The following is a 22,674-nucleotide window of genomic DNA, read 5'->3' on the forward strand; positions in this document are numbered from 1 at the left end:
TTGAAATATTTCTTAATTCCTATTCTTTTACTTTGTACTCCTCAAAGCAAAAGCAGAGACTGTAAATGCTTGAAGTGTCAATAATCAGCACTGTGAGGGTGGGAATTTGAGGAATTAAAAGTACAAGACAGTCTGATTGTAAGTAACCCTGATTACAGAAGGAAGCTGGAATACAGTGGAAAGTGGAGGGGGCAGGAAGGGTGGAGATTAAATGTTACCAGTCAAGCTGCTTTACCAGATAGCAAGTTAGACGATGACAATGGGAATAAAACATAGTTATTTTCACCAGCTTTTGGCCTTCAAAGCAAAGCAGCCTGACACATAAAGATGTGTGCTACATTTACCCCTTATACAAAGCCACATTTGTCTCCATAACAGTTTTTCAAGAGGTGACGATTACCAAGTATACCCACCGAGAATGTGATTATCAAGACACCAATTAGGACCATAAATTTAAAAAAAAAAAATCTTTAAAATTTTAATAGTACAAAGGAAGCCTTTCTGATTTTAACTAAGTAAAAAATTATGTGGGCTACTCATTTCAGCAAACCTTCTTTGAAGAATAACCTGCATGTCACTTGTATGTAATATGTTGACTGTTTCTTTAGTAACCACATTATAGAAACCCCATGCATATTTATGGAGATGAATGGAACAATCTGATAGACAAACTTGCACAGATCAAAGTATTTGCTCCCTCTATATAGACCTTCTAAATGACTAGACTGTTCCTTTCCTAGCTGACTCCATTAACTAATGAGGGAGAACTGTCCTATTTATTGAAAGAGTTAGAAACCAAAATCAGCAGTATTGGCATGGCCAAAGAGAATTTATGACTTCACCCAACGCCTCCATCCAGAATCTATACATACAAGCATCAATACTGAAGTCTGAGAACTAAGATTAACTTTGACCATCAAGATGTCTTGCTCATTCTGTTTTGATGGAATAATTTCATTAAGTACAGCTAAAAATATTTGTGAAAGAAACAGAAAAAAATTTAGAGAATGTCTAACCAAATACTTGTCTCCCCAAGCTGTTCACTTTGATTTCACTAGAAGGAAATTACTTTATCCATTATTATTTAAGTGGAATATTTTCCTCTTAGAAATAATCTCATACTTACAGAATTTGATCCAGGAAAATCATATCCTCCCATGACCTTCATGTAAGCCTTTTCTATTAGTGACACCCATAATTCATTCTTATTATTGGAATAAGAGCAGAGAAGTTCCCCACTATGATCAACAGGTAACTGGTCATCTATGATTACCTGTGTGAAATGAATGAAAAATCGTCATCAATCCAATAAAGTATTTTGAAAGTAATCAGAAGATAAAACCCTCATTAATATGAAGCTTGTCAGACACAAACAGACCTGACCATTATTCTCACATATGGACACTTCCATCAATCCTGCAGTGGTTTGCCCAAGTGAACAAGAAATTCTATTGCCAGCTCTTGACTGCATTGGTCTAACTGGGTGACATGTGAGTGGCTGCCTTGACTGATGGTAACAGTACACTCTTTATAAAGTGTGCAAGTTACTGCAAAAGGCACTTGTGGAAAGGTTCCATGAAATTACAAGCATAAAAAGTAAAGAAAAGCCTAACAATATTCCTCATCTAATTAGGAATCAGAGCATGGACAATTCTTGGTAGGAATCAGAGAAATAAATATTTATTTATCTTTAAGGAAACAAATAGTGTCCTATCACTTTCATAGCCTTGAGTTCCAGATCTAAGTTTCTTCTCTCTAAAGAGGAAAAACACCTTAAAGCAGCAGCTCTGGCAGTAGTAACATTTCTTCTTTAAGTTAAGTACTATATATTCATCATCATTACAGATTATTACTGCATATTTGCAGTAATCTGAAACAGTTCCTGTGAATAGGTGTTTCAGTTTCCTGTTGGCACTGGTCCTTTACAAATGCAGGCTACCAACACAGCACATTCTCTGACCAAATCCTATCTGTGCAGGACTGAATAGACCTTTTTATAGGAGAGTAAATGGCCATTCATCCTGACAAAAGGCAGCCACTAGGAGATATTTTGGAAAGAAGAGCAAGGCAGACACAAAAATGATACTTTCCTGAAACATTCAGATTCTGGAATTTTGCAGCTCAAGGAGTTCCTGACCCAGAGGTCATATCTTAACAATTAAGAGCCTTTAAGGAGTTTCCCTCTACTTTCCCACCTCATGAATAGAACCACTCAACTTCTGAACTCTGATAAACATTCATGATCTGCGCTACAGTTAAGTATTACACGGAAAAATACATTATAATTAAAATACATTTTTTTTACATTATTTTTTATTTATTGCACTGAAAAGAAAATTAAGTTGTTTGTGAGTTTGCTAACTTTTATTTTCAGGCATTTCCTCTTCTTACTAGACACCTGTAGTCGAGCAAGGCCTTGCTTGAGTTATCAGTTGAGTTATTCCTCTATGGTCATTTCATATCCATACTCTTCCTGATAACCCCCCCCCCTCTATATTTTTTAATTCTTTCTAAGAGGCAGTGGAAGAGTGCACATCTAGTTTATAAACAGGGGATACATAGCTTTGTTCCTGTTTGGTTTTCACAATTCTGGTAAGTAATACAAGGCATTTAATTACATTAATTTAATGTAAGGCTACTTTTATGAACACCTATAGAAGAACAGACAGAAGAAGTATGTGGGTGCATACTTCAAAATGAATCTTAAAAAGGTTTAACAATTAAAAACTACTTTCCAAAAAACACCTGCTTAAAGTTTTTGCTATGCAAGCACTTCATAGTGAAGCTGATCAAAACCCTTTAAAACTCATGATATATGCAGTAACAGTACTAAGTTGCCCAAAAACATTTACCTTTCTAGGAACACCATTGATATGAAGCTTCACCATGTATTTACCACATGGATTATATTCTGGTTCTCCTTTCTTATTCTGAGGGTAAATTATACTGTTAATAGAAAAAAAAAAAAAATAGAAAATGAGGAAATTATTACATAAATGACTTGGCTGTATCTACACTTACAATGATAAAAGCAAGATTAACACAGTCTGTTTATGGAATTTACACTGAACAGAAATATGGAATTTTTAATGAAGAGAAACTCAAATTTAGTAAAAATAATCATGTTTAAATAGGTTTTATGTCTTTTCAGGCCCTGCTCTTGCTGCAGCTTTCTACTAATATAGTAGCAAAAAGAACATAAGTAACCTAATTGTTTCACAAAGAGAAGCAAGGCAAGCAAACTTATGATTAAACAAGCAGTATTTACAAATCTACAATATAAATACAATATTTGTCTGAATAACAAGTCCAACTTTTGGAGGAGAAGGCAGTGCAGAACTTGCTGCTCTTGAAAAGAATACAGATTCAGTTCTAAAAAGAATAGGTTAAAATGAAACAATCAAAAACATTCACACACTGGTCTGGCAAGAGCCTCCCAGCAAAGTCCAGAAAACCCATGGCAAATTTATCATAGAATGCCAATTGAGTGGAGCTGAGATAGTGTTGTTAACATTCATTCTACAGTGAGATGTAAAATGCACCATCTGCTGCACAGCAGCTAACAAAGTAGAAAAATGAAACTAGAGAGCATTATAAATAAAGGTTATACTTAAAAAATCCCAAACAAATACAAAATCCTTCCGAACTAATCTTACTCCTCAAAGCACATCTGAAGTTAGATTCCAGTGTCTGTATACATATGTATATTGACAGTGAGTTATAGCTTACTTACACAGGAGTTTTGTGATTTTTAAAAAAAATTTGTAATGAGCTATGCTTAATTAGTCAAGAAATGTTTGACTGTGGTTTTAGGTGCCTTTGATTTAGACCTGTGCTGGCTAAGTGTCAGTAGAAAACCCTGAGAAATTATCTCACAGCACCTGCAGAAAGGAACTCCATGAATCCATACCTCTTAGAAAACTTAATCAACAATTGAAGAACAAAATTCGATACAGAACTGTTTAATGGTTGTCATATAACTAGAGATGAATAAAATGTCATAGGAAAAGAAGGCTATCTTAAGCAAGTTAAGGAGTCAAAGGCCTATACACCCCAGAAAACTTGATTAATACACTGCAGGTACAGTAAGGGAGCCAATTCATAGGCTTGCTACACCCCAGAAAACTTATTCAGTGGTAATTGTCTAACCAGGACAGCAAATTTAATAAAGTGCTGCTTAGCTGGATAAAACTTGCGTTATTCACTAAACAAAGACAGACGAGATATTCTGGTAGTAATAAAGAAATAGAACACCTATACCATGATGTAATAAATTGGGCAGACTTTAGGGAGTGTCTATAAAAAACCTCAGATATTAGAGCATATATAAATGTCTGAAATTTGTTGTTTCTTTGAACATGTCTATGGTGAATAAATTCACGATTTGTTCCCAATTTTAACTCAAAATTTTTATTAGGAATGTTTGTCTAACAGCTTTTTGCTGTTAGACTTCAAATCCTTTATTTCAATATAAAGTTGGCTTCCAGCTTAGAAGTGCTGAAACCACATGAGTCCAAGGGAGATGAAGGTGAAACAAATGCTGTTTTTTCACTGTGTACAGCTGCCACAGAACATGCTGCAAAAGCTTGGCAGTATTAAGTCTGAAAAGATCTTACAAAGCAAGAGCTACTTACCTTGTGATCAATTTTTTGTTGTATCTTCTTTCATATGCTGCACTGATAGCTAGTGATGCCACAAAAGAACAATCTGACACTATTGTCTACAAAGAAAAGAAAACCAGTGAGGACATTTATGACTAACTCAGATACTGAGAGATGAATGCAGTGTGTGGAGGGAAGAAAAACAGTCAGTTAGTAATTCCCTTCAAAAGGGAAGGATTTAAACCAAAAGAAGCAAAGCCACTATTAAAGAGGCAGAAAATGTATGCTTGCTCGACATGAGCCCCCTACAGAGCGAAATTTTTTCTACTTATTTAAACTCATAAGAGCCAAGGAAAGCACTCTTATATTTGGGCACTCCTCTTTGAACAATAAAGTTCCCCACACAATTTTCCTTGGGAACAATTTACCTGCTTTATGCTGAAACTTGATACAGTATAGATCATTGTAGGGTTATTTGTTATATCATCTGGTCGCACCCACTTGGCAAACATTGCTTTCTGTTTGGGGGATAACGGTAGCTTCCCACACTTATCACTAGATTTAAGAGAGAAAAAAAGCAGAATCAACAGCAGTTTAAAAGAGCTTTTTATGGTATCTGCAGTCTTAAATATGTCTGATAGATGGTGAAAAATATGCACAGAACAATTATAAAGTTGTAAAACAATTTCAAGGAACACTGCTTCTAAGTTTGTGATTTTGAAGGCAGAAAAAGGCAAAAATGTTAAAAAAATTCAACCAACCCCAAATGTCTTTATCTATTATGGCTGTGTAATCTTTTTATTATTGCTTATGAATAAAAGTCTAGCTGTTATAAATCACTCTTCCTTGGAACAGCCCTTTACACAGGAAACAGCTATCACCTGCATTTTACAGGCAACAGAGCTAAACTCATTACCATGGAGCAGCATCAGAAAACAGACTCAAGCTGCCAGCCCAGCCCAATAATCCAAAAAGCCAAACATAATAATATCTTTATAGGCTTGAAGACACAAGTGCAAAAGTACTACAGAGCAGGATCAGCTTACAATAAAGTTTTAAGTTCAGAGTGGAAGAAGGAAGTGGTAGTATTTAAATATCTCTGCCTGAATTATGCTTAAAAGCATATATAAACAATTTTAAACCCTGAAAAAGAAAATACAGAAATACTAAATATGGAAAAGTTTTGAAAATAAAAACAAAAATGAAGTTCAGTAATTGAAGTATACTTACGAAAAAGGCATAGGGAAGGCAAAACGTTCCCTCAGATCAACACTCATGAAAGGTACATATTCAATGCCATTAATCTTTGAAGTCTTCCTGCAAGTCAGAAGAAAAACAAAAAAGAAGAGTTATAAACCTATCAATCATCTTCTGAAGATTAACTTGCAGAAGGTAACAATAAAAGAAGTTTTTAAAAACTAGTAATACACAGTGCTTCTGAAAGCACAAGACAACTACCTCTTGAACATTATAAATTTGATAGTTTTCCAAAGTCACAATTTAGGTTAATGGTTTTATGGATTATTTGAAGCTTATTTCATCTATAATAAAAACCAAAGTAAAAGGAATCAGATGTAATAGAAGGCAGAGTAATGTAAAATACTACGGTCCTTCAATTTCCAGTGAAGTAGCAGTTGTATCTTTACAGATGTATCAGTATAAATCTTTTTATAGATTTATAAAAACAACTTTGCACTTTGGCTTCTCAGAGCCAGACCATCATGAACTCATTTTGAAAAGTCTTAGACTTACCTGAGTACTTCTATCTCCTCTGCAGTGTATCTCTGACGCTGAGATTCACTAGCTTGTACTGCTCTGATTGTCTGTGGTTTATCATTTAAAGAAAAATCAGGTCCCAGTGGAAAGAACGTTCTGACTGGTTGATTTGGTTTTGCTGCAGTTGGCTTTTCTTTCTGAGATGACTTTGACATAGATTCCTTCAGTGCTTCTGCTCTAAAGCAAATAAAGAACGCATTTTCTTTACAACAGTGATAAAAATATAATTACAGTTCTTTTACTGATTTTCTTGGTTCATGCTCCCACATATGTTAAACAGAATGAGCAAATGCCCAAGTTGACCAACAGTACTTTCCTCTAAAAAACAAAAATCTATTTCTGATGCTGGTACTTCTTTATTTTTCTGTTACTGAATCAATTAAAATATAGCATTTTCAACTCATACAACCTACTTTTGACAGAACTCATTAGATTGTTATTGCCTCTAAATTATGCTGATAGGAGAATTTGTGTAAGTGTTCAGTATGCGGAATCTCAGAACAAGATCACTAAAACACAGAGAAAAAACTGATCTGTATCCTCTCATACCTTCCAGATTTATTTTGTCTAGCAGGTACAATAATAGTAAAACCCATGGGTATTCTCACAACCCAAACTTTCAACTGCTTGAACATTGTGTATGCAGGAGCCATATTTTCTTACTCCTGCATTAAGCTGCTGGATAGTCACACACATGCAAAATATAGGGATTTTTTTCCTCAATGCAGATTGAGAAGTGCTAAAACACAGTTTATACTGAAACTTAGCCCAACACAGCCTGGGATTCACCATCATAGAGCTGATTTAAAAAGAGGTATGCTGAACTTACATTTGCATAAATTGTTTCAGACAGAGATTTCACTACACATATACCATGAAATTAGATTGCTATTGTAAAGAAAATTGTTTCCCAGTTTCCAAGCTGTCTTCCTTATGGATGGACACCTTAACTTCATGCTAGCCTAAATTCAGCATCTTTCATAGAGGCCAATAATTATAGTACCCTGGATTGTATCTCCAAAGTACTGAATTTGTTCTAACAAGCACACAGTCCTTTCCTGATTCTGCATGTCCCAAGATTCCCAGAGGGTTGTCAGCAGTGAAGCAGCTGGCAACTAGCTCCAAGGTGAACTCTGCAGGACATTAGTCTACACAGAATCCACACAGACATGTTAGACTGAGAATCCAAATACTGACAGCAAGTATGTTTACTAACAGTAGCAGTACTCACCTATCCAGTGCTTGTCGAGCCAGCTGTTTCAGTTTAGACTGGAGGCCTGCTTCTGAGGTTTCAGTAGCCTAAAGTGCAAAATAAAAGAAAAATCTACACATCCAAAAACCACCAACATGTTTTATAAGTTCAGTTGTCATACTTCTAGATTACAGCTAAGATTAACTAGCTATTTCTTCCAATTCTCTTTTTGAAATTAGCAAATATTTTGTTTTATTTGTTGTTTCTTTTTTTAAAGTCAGCATAAAAAAATACTATGTAAGCAAATATCATTTTGCTGTTCTAGTGAAATTTTGATAGAATGGAAGTTGTGACTAAAATTCTTCAGCATGGAAAACGGTGCATATACAAAAAGAATTGCCAGAAGGATTAATTGTATTAAAACACTATTGGCAGAAAGAAGACAAAACATAATGTTGCATATACTGCTGAGCTTGGATGTGTTCCAATTCTTTTTCCCACATGTGTTAAAATGATCATCATAACTTAGAAAAAAAGATTTTAAGTGTTTACTTTCAGAAAATAAGTTTGTCTTCAAACAAACAAGACAGAGGTGCAAGAACAACATTTTTAATTTGCAGTCAAAAGCATTAAATAACCTAGGACAGGGCGACAAAGGTATGAAGTGTTAACTTCTGTTCCCATTTGGGAGGTCATCTATGCCAGTTTATAATTTTCTCTTCCTTACAGATGAAGCAGGGCTTCTGCAGCCAAACAATGTGCAGGAGACACAACATGAGGCGTGGCTTCTCCTGTGGCACCCACATGCAGGTTTCAGGTTCTAGCTTTGTGCCTAGACCAATTATTCCAGGTCAGGGATGTCAACTGAGGATACAAAAAGCAAGCTACTTTCACCCCAAGAAACAAAACTTGAAACACCCTCTGTAAGCAACTAATTTCATTTGCAAATAAATGAAGGTTCCTGGTTGGAAAAGACTTTTAAAGATTTATGAAAGTAAGTAGTGGAGGTGGAACACCAGCACACTCATCTAGGAATCAGCCACAGAAGAGGAGTAATGGCTGCTCTCTGAGTACCTCAAGGATAAGGAAGAAACAAATCTCTCCCCTGAATATACTGAGGAGAAAGGAGAAAACCTTCAAGATAGTAGAGTTCCTTAAATCTCCTTTCATCCTGGGAAGAAGTAGGTACTTTTGGATCACCCCGAGGGACAAACCTTACCATCACGTCAACAAAAGAATATGCTAGTCAAGGTTAAAAGAAACTTCAGCAGTATCTTGTACCTAATAAAATGCCCAATAAATGCAGTTGTTAATATGAGATATTTTCAGACTAACTTCAGTAATATTTGCATGCACTGACACAACAGAAGGAGGAGCACAGCAGAGGAAGAGGAGCATGCTGCCACAGTAAACGTTATGTAATAAACTGAAAATGTTCTGCTTCAACAGCTCAAGTGGAAAAACTAGAGCAGCTCTACTAACTCTTGATTTGGTTACACTGTATCACCAGGGGTTTCAGCCTAGGAAAAACCTGTTAACATAATTCAGAGGAAAGGATTTACTCAAGCATGTAGCAACAGTAATACAATACCCTTAATAACCCACAAATATTTTTACAACATTGAAAAGAAGAGAAAAATAAAAACAGACTTGGTGGAGTTACATTATGATGGTGAGCTCTTCTTGTAATGAGTTAGTTAAAGCAACTGGACTTAAGGGAAAAAAGCAGTACCTGTAATTATATTCTTCATTGTTTCATGTAATGGCCAATTCATCCTGATCAATTTCAGTGTGAACTGAATTTACTCATAACACCTATGCTGCTGAACACTTGAGTAATCAAGCAGTATTTTTAATAGTTTTGGCATCAGAAGACTGTTATGTCTTCAGAAAATGTCACACACACCAATTTCCCTTAAATGATTTCTTTTAATGTCGTCAGAAATTAATACAGCTGACAAATTAGCAAGTCATCGTCATTTTTAACAGTTTTTAATTTCTGTTTTTGTGGTATTTGCTCCAGGGCAAAAATCAACATGACAAATATTTCGAATATTTTGAATAATTTTGAAGAATATTTTGAGCTTTTAGTATAATCCAGTTCAGAAAAAAAAACCACATAAATGACAAGTCCCCAGAAATTTACAGCGTTGTATAGTAACATAACAAAGACTGGAAGAAACACTAAAAAAAACCCAGTGAAACAGACAAAAAAAAAATTAAAAGGTAGTTTTTACAAATACAGGTACTCCATTTTCAAGCCAGCTTTTAAGAGTCAGTCATTTGTGAGAGTGGAAGAATTTCTTACCATCACATAATTCCACCAAGTTAACCTGTAGCTTAACATACTGTTTTCAAACAGAGTTCCACCGCTTCTGTGTACAACTCTATAGCTTCTTCTGCATTGCCTTTATCATCTTCATCAAAAGCCTGTGTAACTAGGAAGTGAGCACGCTCCAAGTCCAACTGTTGTTTTGACTTCAGAGGGTCTGTCTTCTGTGACTGAACTAAATGAAAACACAACTATTTAACTTTCTACACCAGCAGACATGTAAAAACACCCTGAACATGTCACCAAAACACTAGCAGCTCTAATCAGATGCAAACATCTACGCAAGGACAAGGAAACATCATCACACTTCCCTGAAGCAGAGATTAGCCGTCAGGATTATTTCAGATGTGAAATTATGTAAATAAAATCTCTTTCATACTACACTGAGAACAAGGATGTTTAATTACATAAAATATTGCATCATTTGTGAAAATACATCACCTATGACAATATACAAGTTCCTTAGGTCCATGTCTCATAATACCTCTATTAACAGCCTTTCTCACATTTGCTCTGCAGTTGTGGTTCCCCAGAATATTTAAAATCAAAGAATACCCACACCCAAGTCCTTAGAAAGTCAGTCTGTGCTTAATTTAGGATGTATCAGAATTCAAATCATTGACGTGCTCATTGTATTTTGGTTCTTCACAAAGGACAAGAAAATCAGAATAATAAAAACAGAGCAAACACCATTGATATGTATTTCACAGCAGCAAACAACTTTCCACTCAATTAATTTAAGCAGAGGTTTAATTAGAAAGCTCCTTACCCACCTGCTGAATGGAGAGCTTGAACTCTCTCCAAGTACTCATTTATTTTTTCTTGAATATTTTCCAAGTTGGACCCAGCCATCCCAGCATAAATCAAGGCTTGTGCAGCTTCCTGCAGGGAGAAGAATTGGAGACAAAGTTAATGTTTGCTGCCTAGAAAATTACTTACCATAAACAGAGGGCGTACAGCAGCCATGAGTTGCATGAAAGCAAGCCCTTATATCTGCAAAAAGACCCAGTGGCTGCAGCGAAATTCTGCTCAAAAGAAAAAGGTTCAAGTTATAAGCTAGATCATGTTCAATTTCTCACATCTGGGACAATCTATAAGACTACAAAAACATTCACAAGTTCTGTAAGACCAGATATTTGGCCTGTTTAAATAGTAATGTATGAAATTAAGATATTTTAAGTAAAACTCTTCAAGCATGCACTGAAATCAGTTTGATTTTAAAGATGAGAATTTAAAGTTAGGAAAAGCATGTAGCTATTCCAATTACTTGCATTTAATCTGGTAATAATGAAAGTTAAAAAAAAGAAGAGCTTTTTAAAATCACACACCAATGATTCTTGTTTAGAAAGTACTTTTTAAAACTATTATTACTCAGCTAAAGCTATCCAATCTGGAAAGTCTACAAATGTGAGGCTTCCTAGCTTCTCAAACTTGTTTCTTTAAGATGTTTGTATGTACACAAAATACTGGACGGAAGTCTCCTTTCAGGAGGGAGCATAGGCCTCTGGCTCAGAAGCACAATATATTACCCACATTAAGGCTTTTTCAATTCTATAAAAATCTATTAAGAAAAAACGCCTTCAGTTGCATAAGCTGTCTATCCCTTCACTGAATTTATGAAAAACATGTAAGGTTTGGCAGGGTTGCAATAAACAGCCAGAGCTGACACAGTCTCTGAACCATATGGAGAATCAACATTTGTCACCCCACAAAAATGAGGACAGAAACCTTGTTTTGTCCTCATTATTGTCATGGGAAAGCCCCCCACTTCTGTGGCAGTGCCTGACTTCCCACCAGTAGTAGAGGAGAGGAGGTGGTCATGTAGCAAGCAGGCTGGGAAGGCAGAAAGCAAAAGAGTAACTAGAGAGCTGCTTCACAGAGACGGTGCTCAGAGAGGCTGCCCTGCTTAGGGCAAGCACAGATCTACGGCCAGAGCTCCCTTGTGTGTTTTATGGCTACTATTTTGGCTAGCAGTTTGCTCCCATATCCATCTCTTCAGTTTGCCCAAACTTAAAACTGATCCTGATACAGCCTGTATTTGTTACCAGGATAAATTTTCACTGAGAAACATCACAGAACAAAGTACCACATGCTCCCTGCCAGCATCAATCTCCATATTGCATCACATAAAACATCCACAGCCACTGAAGGGTAAGCAGAAGTACCTTTTATATGTAGCAATTAACCACCATTAAGCTCTAGCACACAACAATTTTTTTGCAGGGGAAAAAAAGTGCACTACAGCTACATGCTCAAGGGATGGGTATATTAGTCTGTGACATCCTGCAAATACAGACTGACAAAACAGGTGCTGTATCACCAAGGTATGTGGTCTATATATGATGCAAAGAACAAATGTGGATTTCCAAACCAGTGCTGCAAAACCAGTGTATAACTGATATTGCTTCTGTGATTTCATGCACAATTGGTTTTGCCTGGTTTTAGGAAGTAAACACAATGGAAAGAAGTATTTTATAAACCAAACCTGCAAAGGACTGAAGCAGTTGACAGAGTGCCTGTGGAGCCAGCATGCCAGCTGTTTCCAGAGACCAGACGGACGTGCAATTCAGACTTAGCATTTATGATCTCTCCAATGTCACTACCGTTTGTCACAAGTGGTGTGGCACAGACACAATAAGCTAAGTACTGATCATCAGCCTGCAAGCTGCTAACAGCTGGTCAACAGCCAGACTTAGCAACAGCCTTCAGCACTTTTGGCTGAAGTCATCAGTGTCCAAATATGATCCTGACATTTCTGCAGAGCACCATTAATTAGCAAGCTGCCCAAAGCTGGTCCACACACAGCACTCCTCTAGGCTTCTATCAAAGTTGCATGGTAGCAGGAAGCCAAGCACACTTGCTAACCACAGGAACTCCATTCACACGGGTCTGTTTTGGTGTTGTCTATGGCAATAACTGTAGCATTTTCCATATTTCATCCTTAAGGTCAAGTTCCTCCAGAAGCCAGTTCAGTACCCAAGCTTTCCCCCATGCTTAGTAATTGCACCAGTGGGCTCTGAACTTTTTAGAGCAGTTGATAAGAAAGCTGTGACAGGCCAGAGCTTACTTCCACTGTGCTGGAATAAATAAATAAATAAAGTACCCCTGAAATAACAAATTACATTTTGTAACTATTTTGTGTAATCTAACACGGCAGATATTCTTCAGGCAACATCCAGAAAGTCAAACGTATCTGGGTTACACTCTTGTCTCATGTAGCTTCAAGTGCACCAAGACTACCAGGGGTGCATTTTTCTACTTAGCAAGAATATCACCTGTAAACAGTATGTGAAAAAGATTTTCCACACACATATAAGTTCAAAAGCATACAAGGGTGACTGTTTTCACAAAAAGATATTTTCATTCTGATAGCATTGAGTAATTTCTCCCAGATAAAAGAAGAAATACACAGCACTAAAGCAGTACTGCACATGGTTATCAGACCATGCACACATACTGCTGCTGATGAACACAGAGCTTATCAGTGTTGTTATGGGCAATTATAACTTTTGCATATATAAAGTTTACATGTATACATTTAGCCCCCAGAAAACTAACAACTGGGTTGAAAAAAAAAAGAAAAAAACACTCTTCTTCCTATTCTTTCACACTTATGTGCATAGGCCACCATGATATTAACACCATACTTTTTACATTTCACAGACATCTCATACTTATGAAATAAAAGGCCAACTACAGATCCCTTAACAAGTTATTTGTCAGGATAATGAAATTTGTGGAATGATTACTGTGATAAGGATAAACAGAGGCTTCACAGAGATACCTTCTTGCAGGTGAGAAGTCAATGGGATATGGAACTTCAATGTAAATTTACAACACATAGAAACACAAAATGAGACAATTAGGTGAAAAATATAGGTACTATATTCATAGGTGGAAAATGCCTAATGGTCGCACAAACACTACTTAATACCAGTAGTAATCCTACAGATATCAAGCAAGACACTGAATCAACCCTTAGCTACGTCAACCTGAAACTGTATGGAAATGATAAAATCTGTTTTCAAACGGAAAGAATATTCACATGAGGTTGAAAACCTATCACTGATAGCTTGTGATCTGAAACTGTCTTACTGCTGAGCATCTTGTATTTCACCACAAACCTCTCTATTTACTTGATGTACAACAGAGTTGCTCACAGCTGCACACCCAGGAGCAGCAGCCTGACCACTTGTAGTTCTCCAAAATGCCCAGGGCTTACATCGCCAGCATAAAACCGATCAGTCTTTTTGGCCCGGCAGGGCTTGAGGAGAGGCCAGGAATGAAAGTGTAGAACCAGCCGGGCAGAGACGTTTTTAGGTTATGATGAATCTTCCCAGAAGCACTAAAGGGGCTGTGTCTCCAGCAGCTGGAAGAAGTGCCCATTCCCGTTTTTTTAAACGGGAATACCTGCAGTACCCGGAGTACCTGCAGTGCTACCCCTAAGCCTGTCGGTAAACATCAGCGCACGGCCAGCGCTCCTTCCCACCTAAAAACACGACGCAGGGAAAAGGCGTTTCGCAACCCGCCCTGAAGGACGCGGCTCCTCCGGAGACTGAAAAACTTTCGACGCTCACGCACGGCCTTCCGCTCTCGTCTCGGCGGGCACCGCCTCGTCTTCCCCGGGCCGAGCAGCTCGTCCTCGGCGCACACCCGCCGGAGGAGGGCGGGGGCGGCCGCACTGACCCAGCGCGTCTCTCTCCGCCTGCAGGGCCGTGCCGGGCCGCGGGGGTGCCGAACACCCCTCTCCGGCCCTCGGGGGACCAAGCAGGGAGAGCGAACGCTCCTGTAGCTCAAGACTCAAGAGCATCACGCGGCCCGCGGCGAGGGGAAGGAGACACCGGCGCCCCGAGGGAACCGGCGCGTCCCCGCCGTACCTTGTAGTAGAAGACCGCTTCCTGGTAGCGCCCGCTCTGGTCCCGCTGCACCGCCAGCTGCGCGAACTTCACCGCGTCCAGCTCCAGCGTGGTGGCGTCCATGGCCGGCGCCCTCCCGGTGCCGGCGACAGCGGCGACAGCTCCCGTCGAAGCCCACCTTGTCCCTGTTCCCGCCTCCACCAGCAGCCCCACGCCCGCCCGGCCGCTTCCCCCGCCTCCCTGACCCCGCCGCTCCCGTCGGCCGCGCCCCCATGTCTGGCCACGCCCCCGCCCCGCCCCGCCGCGCACGTGGCCACGCCCACAGGCTCCGAGAGCGGCCGGTCCGCCTCGTTTGGCCACGCCCACCGCGCGCCCTCGCCCGCGCGCCCCGGCAGCGGCCGCCCCGCCCGGGGCCGCACTGCGCGTGCTCGGGCGCGCGGAGGGGGTGAGGCGGTGGGCGGGAGCAGCGCGCGGTTGCCTGAGGCGATTGAGGGGCGAGCGCGCGCAGGGAGCTACGTGGTTACAAAATTGCGGAATTAGTTCGGTTGGAAAAGACTTCTGAGATCATGGAACCCAACCCATGACCGAACACCACCGTGTCAACCAGACTGTGACACTAAGTGCTACGTCCAGCCTTAAACACCTCCAGGGGCGTTGACTCTACCTCCTCCATGGGCAACCCAGTGTCTAATCATTCCTTCGGTGAAGAAATTTCTCTTAATGACCAACTTGAACCTCTCTTGGCACAGGTTAAGACTACGTTCTCTTGTCCTGTCACTGATCGACCTCGCCTGGATACACGCTCCTTACAGAGAGTTGTAGACAGCAATAAGGTCTCCCCAGAGAGAGGAGGTGCTCCCCTCCTCAAGGCTGAGCACCCGCAGCTCCCTCAGCTGCTCCTCATAGGATTTGTGTTCCAGACGCTTCACCATCTCCGTCGCTCCTTTTGTCTGGACTCACTCCAACACCTCAGAGTCCTCCCTGAACTGAAGGGCCCAGAGCTGGACACAGCACCCAAGGTGTGGCCTCACCTGTGCCGAGTACAGGTGAAGAATCACTTCCCTGGATTCTCTTCCATCCCTTCTTTCCCGTGGTTGTCAGTCATGAGTGAAGGAAGCAGGTGCAGCTCAGGGGTTACAGAGTGAGGTTGTTCTTTTTTTTTCCATTTCTCACTTGCTAATAGAGATGGACATGGTTAATCCCCTTGAAGCTAGGTTTTCTAGCCTTTAAAAGAGAGCATTTTCAGTGTGCACCTGTTTGTCGTATAGGTGTAAAGTGGAAAGCAAACAAAAAATCCTGGGTTTATTGTACTGATCCTCGTTAAAACAAAAAAAATCAGGCTAGCAGTTTTGCTTAGCTAGGATGTTCAGGATTTTCTCTTTTTTTCTACCATAAGAGGCAGTTCGGGGAAATCTGAGGGATGGGATTCTTGAGGAGTGGGGACCCTCCACAAGAAGTCACATGGCAAGGGATTATGGGGACAGGTTGCACTGGAAGAGGTTTCATCTTGACATAAGAAAGAAAATGTTTATAGAAGCATCAACCATTCATTGCAGCAGCCTCCCTGGGGACATTGCTGGAAGTTTTCAGGAGGGTATAGACAGGGTGCTAGTCTCATCAATGCTCCTCTTTCCACAGAAGGTTGGATGAGGTTCCTTCTTACCTGAACAATTCTGTGATTCTACAGACGTTTACTTTGGCCTGAAAATACAGTTTATTGCAAGGCATTGTTTTCATGAGATATAAAAATACCGTCTGGCAAGTTATTATGCAGCTCTCCTTTATGTGTGTCTTTTCAGCCTGTCTTCTGATTATAGATCTAGTTCAAGGTGCAGCTAAATGCAGGAGTACTAGGTACTGAAATACTGAAATCTATTATTTTCCCTATAATTTTCTTAAGTACAGAGTTAAGTGTTCCCATTCCATCTTCTTCTCTTCCTTATCCCTTTGTGCTTTACTGACTGCATTTATATAAATACAGTAATGTTTAGTGCAAAAAGGAACTCAGTTTTTGAGATCTGCTATGTAGGGGGAAGTTCTTTTATTCTTCATAACTTTCCTTTTTGGCTGTGCTCCTTAAAAAGTTAGTAGTTTTGAGTTTTCTCTTTCTTTCAAAGTATATTTTATGGGTTTTGTCTGAGCACAGCAAAGATTCACATTACACTAAAAGGTTTTTCTGAATAAAGCTCTATTTGTTCCATATTCCCTAATGATACCATGAAAATGAAAGCGTTTCAGTCAGGGTCTGCTTCAAGTTGATGTTGACACATAGTGGTGTAACTTGCATAGCCTAAAATTAATTTGTGTATCATGGCTTCAGACTAAACCATTTATGGATCAAATGCAACTCTGAAGTATTCAGAGTGATACACATGATGAAAAGGAGGCTGAACTGGGCAGAACCACAGATAATGCTGTTCCTTACTTAAATCTACATGCCAAAACCCCTTATTCTGTAACATAAACTAAGGCCTCTTCCAGCTAATCTGGATTAAAAAATGTCACTTGGAAGAATTATTTTTTCACTATTTGATGGTCACTGTGATTGGCCCTTTTCAGGTAATAAATGGCATGTGTGTTTCTGTTTCCTACTGATCCTCTGTAAAATTCTACAAAAGACTTTTAAATGTACAAAAAGTACAGTAAGTTATTAAGGTCATGACTGCAGCTAAGACTTCACGCACATAAATTTTTTGCCTTTTGCTTGTAGTGCTGTTTTACTTTTGGAGACAGATATTAAAATTGGCCCATTTTCTTTCTAGATGAGGAAGAATAATTTCTTTCAATTGATGTTGATATATCCCAGACATTGAAATGTTTGTATGGTTAACTCTTGCCTCCCAAGATACTGTGCAGAAAACCACTTCCACTAAGATTGTTAAATCCCTTTTTCCACTGTCACAATTCCCAATTCCACATCCAGGTCCTCCTCTGCCCCAGTTTTTCTTCCCTTTGGTAATATTTACTGTGAGTATTCCTTACTTAACACCTTTTACTTACCTTTTACTTACCTTATGTGCCTTCCTTCCTAATTTCATCTAATGCTTGCTTTCTTTCCTTCCTGCCTGCCTTTTGCAGTCAGTATTCTCTGCGAAGGTCATATGTTCTATATGTTATCTTAATATTATTCCCTCCACCCCATGCCTTTTTGCAGAGGCAGTGTCAGATGATGAAATTCAGGTCTCTGTTTCTGTGTCATAGTTTTTCATTGCTAACAAGGCAGAATCAGTAAATTCTCATTTGTCCTTCCTCTGAAGATACTTTCATCCCTCTTTTTCTTTTGTCTCACATAATGCTGTAATTTGCTGTCTCCCAGCTCCTCTTCCTTCCTCCTAGTTTTTGATTCTTGCTTTGCTGCCTCTTCTCCTCCTCATTTTTTCAAACATGTGTTGTAGGGATTTGTAGACATTTGCATGTTGGTGATGCTTCTTATCTAAATTTTGTTTATTGATATACCTATTTTCATTTGACTGAAGCCAAGGTTTTTTAATGCTTTATAATGAGACAAGGGAGTTAAAAATTTAGGCATTAATTAGGAATAGCTACCTTGGAAACGTATATTATCTTTAAAATGTATTCCACTTGGTAGAGAAATGTATATTGTCTCTGTAATCTCTGCTGTGCTTTCAAAAACAGGATGAACATCTGCTGGCTGTGCTAGCAAAAGTGTGAAAGAATGCAGGACTTTTAGGACAAGGAAGGAGTAATAACCCAAACACAGGATGAAAGGAGGCAAGAATGCCAGGAGACTGAGATAAAAGGGTTGGTCAGACCCCAAAACTGGCCAGGACTAGTCTTGTGGCTTGTGACCATGACCAAGGGGCCAGGGAGCATGTGTGAAGAGGAAAGTGCTTTTAGTGCTTCCCCCCTCACCCCAGGCATTGAAAACCCCAAAGATACAAACCTTCAATATGATTTGGTCTGTGAATTCCTCCACGGTTACTTTTGCTCTGTTGAGGCAATACATAGTCAGAACAGGAGTTACTCTGGTCCTTTATTCCTCTGACTGGAATGTAGTTGATGCCTGTTGAAAGAGTATAGGAATAGGATAAAGTCAAAGTAGTATTTTGTCTCAGCTTCCTGTAGACTGTGAGTTGAACTCACATTATTGCCTCTGATACTACTTGCTGGGTTTATTTTCAATTAATTAGTCTAATTGTTGCTTTAGCACATTTTGCTTTTGACATTCAAAATATTTTGTGGGAATGTTTAAATTTGTTGTATAACATTCCATTAAAACAAAAACAAAACCAAAAACAATAAACCAGTTTCCATACTGTTTCTCAGTGCATTTTTTCATCTTTTCTCCCTTGTTTATAAAAAAATTATGATCCTATCACTCACATCTTTTATTTTGCCCATAAATTTGTGTTCTTTACTATCTCTTTCTACCATTATCTCTTTTCAGGCTCACAATGTTTCCTTTGACATGGAGTGACCAAAATGATGTGCAGTTTTAGAGTTGTCTTATTAATTTTGTATCCTTGTGCATTGTTTTCTTCTGTTTCATAATGATGCCTAAAACTCTGTTTGCACTTTTAACCACTGCTTAGCATTGACCGAAGTTCTGAGCACTCTCCAGAGTGACTCAGCTTTTCTGAGAAAAGATTAATGGTTTAGCATCTGTCATTATGTACCTAATGTGGTGCTTTTTCCCCTGTGATTTAACAACATTTAATTTTGCAGGCTGTTTACTACATACAGAGGAGAGATCCTTGTACAACTGTCTATAGCAGGCTTTCATAAAACAGACTATTTGTATCACTGGCTATGGAAAATTGTCAGGCTTGCTGCAGAGAATTGTCGAGGCTGGTTGAGCCAACGTGAGCTGAGACGCTTGTCTTGCACCTGGCTAGAGCAAGGCTTAACAACTCAGTATGTGGGGTGAAGCAGAGGCCTTCCAGCCCAATGTTGTCTCAGTGAAGCACAGAAGAGCACTTTGCACCTCTGTACAGGGATGTTGACCCTGAGATGTGAATCCCCCTCACCCAGGTGAAACAGGGCACGTTAAAAGTGTGCATCTGGTCCTTTGAGGAGACAATGATGTATAGTTTTAACAGGCTGATGGAAGCAGACTACTGGACAGAGATCAGACAGCCTTTACTGCTGCTTAGACTTGTCTGAAGAAATGCTGAAGTATCAAGGTTCTATTCTACCTTTGATTAATTTGTAAGTCCCATAGCTCAGCTTGTCCAAAGGTCAAAAAACCCCTCATCATCCTTCCTTTGCATCTGAAAAAATTTACCCATCAATAGGAAAATGAGAAAGGGGCTTCCCTCCCACCTATGATAGCAACAACATTTGACCAACTATATTTGACTACAGTGCACCCCATTCACCCAAAAATATAACACTGACATTTGGAATCTTCCATGTAGAGGATGAAAATATGACCCCAGGTCATAGACAAGTTGTTGGGCTTCCTCCTCTCTCCACCCCAAAACAGGTAGGCCTTTTTTTTTAAGATTTGTAGTTCTGACTGTGTCAGGACATACTCTGGTGAAATGAAGCTGATTAACTGAAGTTAAGCTTAGTGAAAAGCTGATTTTGTTACTTTAGCTTGAATTGGTAATTTAGCTTAACTAATTGCCAGCTTGCCTTGACCTATTTATCATTAATGCAATAAGTGCATTTATCAATGGTTATTCCAAATCTTTATTTCTGTTGCTCAGATAAACTGTACCAGTCACGAATTTGTGATTGTGAAAGTTCTTATTGAATATGACTGGACTTAGAGGGCCAAATTGGTTATAATCAGAAATTCAGCATAGCTGCACCCAACCCTTCTGATCTCTGAGGACTAGCTGAAATGCAAGGGTGTTTATTTTCTCCCAGATTTCATGCTCTAATACAACACTGGCTCTTCTCCTTATTATTTCTTGTCATTTTTAAGTAACTTGTGAATTTTTGCAATAGGTGACCACCTTGTTCAGAAACAGAAGTTGGATATGCTGTGTTCAGGTTCATAGGGACCTCCCCCTTCATGGTTTTAAGAACCAGCATCCCATATATTTTACCAATGGTTACTTTTTCCTCTATTTGTTAAAGAGGAGCACTGTGTGGGAAACTTTGTGTCCCTGTGTGTAACTGCCTTCCAGATTTCTACTCTCTTATGAGTGACATAAGAGACATCCTTTCCCAAGTGCTCTCCTTTTATAAGTTGCTTTCCAGACCTTCTACCTGAGATGCTGTTCATGTTTTTACACTGTTGCTTAGCCAGGACATTGTTCTCTTGTTGCTTCCCTAGACTGTACTGTTTCACATTTAGTCAGACTATAGGTAATCTCTTCCTTTTTTAGGTCCAAGTACAGCAAGAATATGGTAGTTGTCACTACTATAAAATAAATAAAACTAATCACTCTATTGGCCCCCTCCCGCTTCATGTCATTTGCATTATTTTAGTCATTAAAGTATATTGAATAGCCTCTTCATCCTACATTAAAAGGTTGTCGGTTTGTGTTTTCCAGTTTGATTCAATACAGTAAATGTCAGGTGAATATATTTTAGACATGTGATGATTATTAATATTTTGAAGAGTTGGGGAGATGTAGAACTTAGAGGCAAGGAACGAAGTGACAAGAAGCCAAGGAAGGTAAAATAGCTCACTAAACAATGGCTGCTGTTTGTTCAGAGCATCTTTGAATATTAATACCTGTTTTGTCAATAACTTGTTGAATGTGTATGCACAAGTGTTAAATGGATTCTGCAATAATTTAGGGAAATGTTGCCCGTATTTTTCAGCTATGTAGGAGCAACTCCTTATATCTATTTATGGGCCTGGTTTGCTTGGCTGTTCCAGAGCAAATCTGTTTATATTTTCCAGTGCATAAAATGTTTTCTTAAACAGACTAACTGATCTGGGTTTATTTTTGTGCCAAGTGCCACAAATTTATTGTTACATAGGCTAAGTATTGTATTTTCAGGACTGAACCCCTACCTATTGATTATATTAAAGTCTTTTTGCTACAAAATTAATTTTTTCTTCATTGAAGGCTTCTGAATATGAACCCAGACCTCTGATTGCCACAGATGGTACTTTTATGAAAATAGGAAGTCAAGGAAAGCATAGGTGAAAATTTAAGCCTTTAAGTTTGTATATGATATTTTAATTTTTAATATGCTAGAAATCCCTTCTATTCATAGGGCTTTGGATTTATGAAGCTATTTGAATAAAGGAATCAGTTATATTATACCACTAGGTGTCCATCTATGATTAGATTGAAGCCAGAATTTTTTTTGCATGGTTAAAGGAACAGAAATGGAAAAAATACATTTTTAGTTTGGGTCTGATTTACACTATGAGTGTGGTTAAAGTTGCTTAAGTTAATTTTGATTTTGAAGTTTTCTTGACTCACTCACAGAGAATTAGATTTGGTTTTTACAGTCAAACATCCAGTATTCAGACTGGTCACAAATTTTGGGTCCCCTTACCCCTGAAACACTAGAGAAATAGCAGTCTGAAATATAAAGTCATGTTACTATAGATTCTGTAGATTTTTTTTTTTTTAGTAATACTATTTCAGCAGAGATTATTGCAGTCCTCCAAAATTTCTTGGTTTATTGCAAAAAGTAATACAACTTTCTAAAAGTAAAATGTTCCTCCTTACACTTCAAAAACAGTTTCTCAGCTTTCTGGGCTGTAATTTGTGGCATCTCTTTTGAAACAGTCATGGGACTGTGATGCTTATTATAGAAAGAGGGAAGAAAAGAGAGAAATTTATCTTGATAATAATATATCAAAGTCTTTAACATAAACCTAGTTAATTTTCTCAATTTCAAGGGCAGAAAATTATAAAATAGATGCTAAAATGTGACTCTGTCATCTGTTGAAAAAAACATTTCTGTAAGGAAAGCCTTATTCTTTATAGGATATAAAATTTTTACCAGAAGCAACACCTGAAGGGTTACTATTGGCCG

General features: G+C 38.7%; 1 protein-coding gene across 5 annotated transcripts in view; it reads right to left on the reverse strand.

Moving 5' to 3' along the window:
• Window positions 1-14,988, reverse strand: part of CAPN7 (calpain 7) — a 32,170-nt gene extending 17,182 nt beyond the window's left edge. For 4 of the 5 annotated variants that reach the window (XM_058833706.1, XM_058833703.1, XM_058833702.1 and 1 more), the window contains exons 1-10: window positions 14,779-14,988; window positions 10,675-10,783; window positions 9,919-10,076; window positions 7,609-7,676; window positions 6,354-6,554; window positions 5,832-5,918; window positions 5,030-5,156; window positions 4,635-4,720; window positions 2,853-2,946; window positions 1,127-1,273 (exon numbers count right to left, since the gene is read on the reverse strand). In XM_058833706.1, coding sequence (XP_058689689.1) covers window positions 1,127-1,273; window positions 2,853-2,946; window positions 4,635-4,720; window positions 5,030-5,156; window positions 5,832-5,918; window positions 6,354-6,554; window positions 7,609-7,676; window positions 9,919-10,076; window positions 10,675-10,783; window positions 14,779-14,880 — 1,179 coding nt within the window. In that variant the 5' untranslated portion in view covers window positions 14,881-14,988. Of the gene's footprint in view, window positions 1-1,126; window positions 1,274-2,852; window positions 2,947-4,634; window positions 4,721-5,029; window positions 5,157-5,831; window positions 5,919-6,353; window positions 6,555-7,608; window positions 7,677-9,877; window positions 10,077-10,674; window positions 10,784-14,778 lie in introns of those variants that run through there. The other variant, XM_058833705.1, reaches the window with a different exon arrangement.
• Window positions 14,989-22,674: the final 7,686 nt, after the last annotated feature.

This window comes from Poecile atricapillus, chromosome 2, assembly GCF_030490865.1.
Source record: "Poecile atricapillus isolate bPoeAtr1 chromosome 2, bPoeAtr1.hap1, whole genome shotgun sequence".
Lineage (NCBI taxonomy): Eukaryota > Metazoa > Chordata > Aves > Passeriformes > Paridae > Poecile > Poecile atricapillus.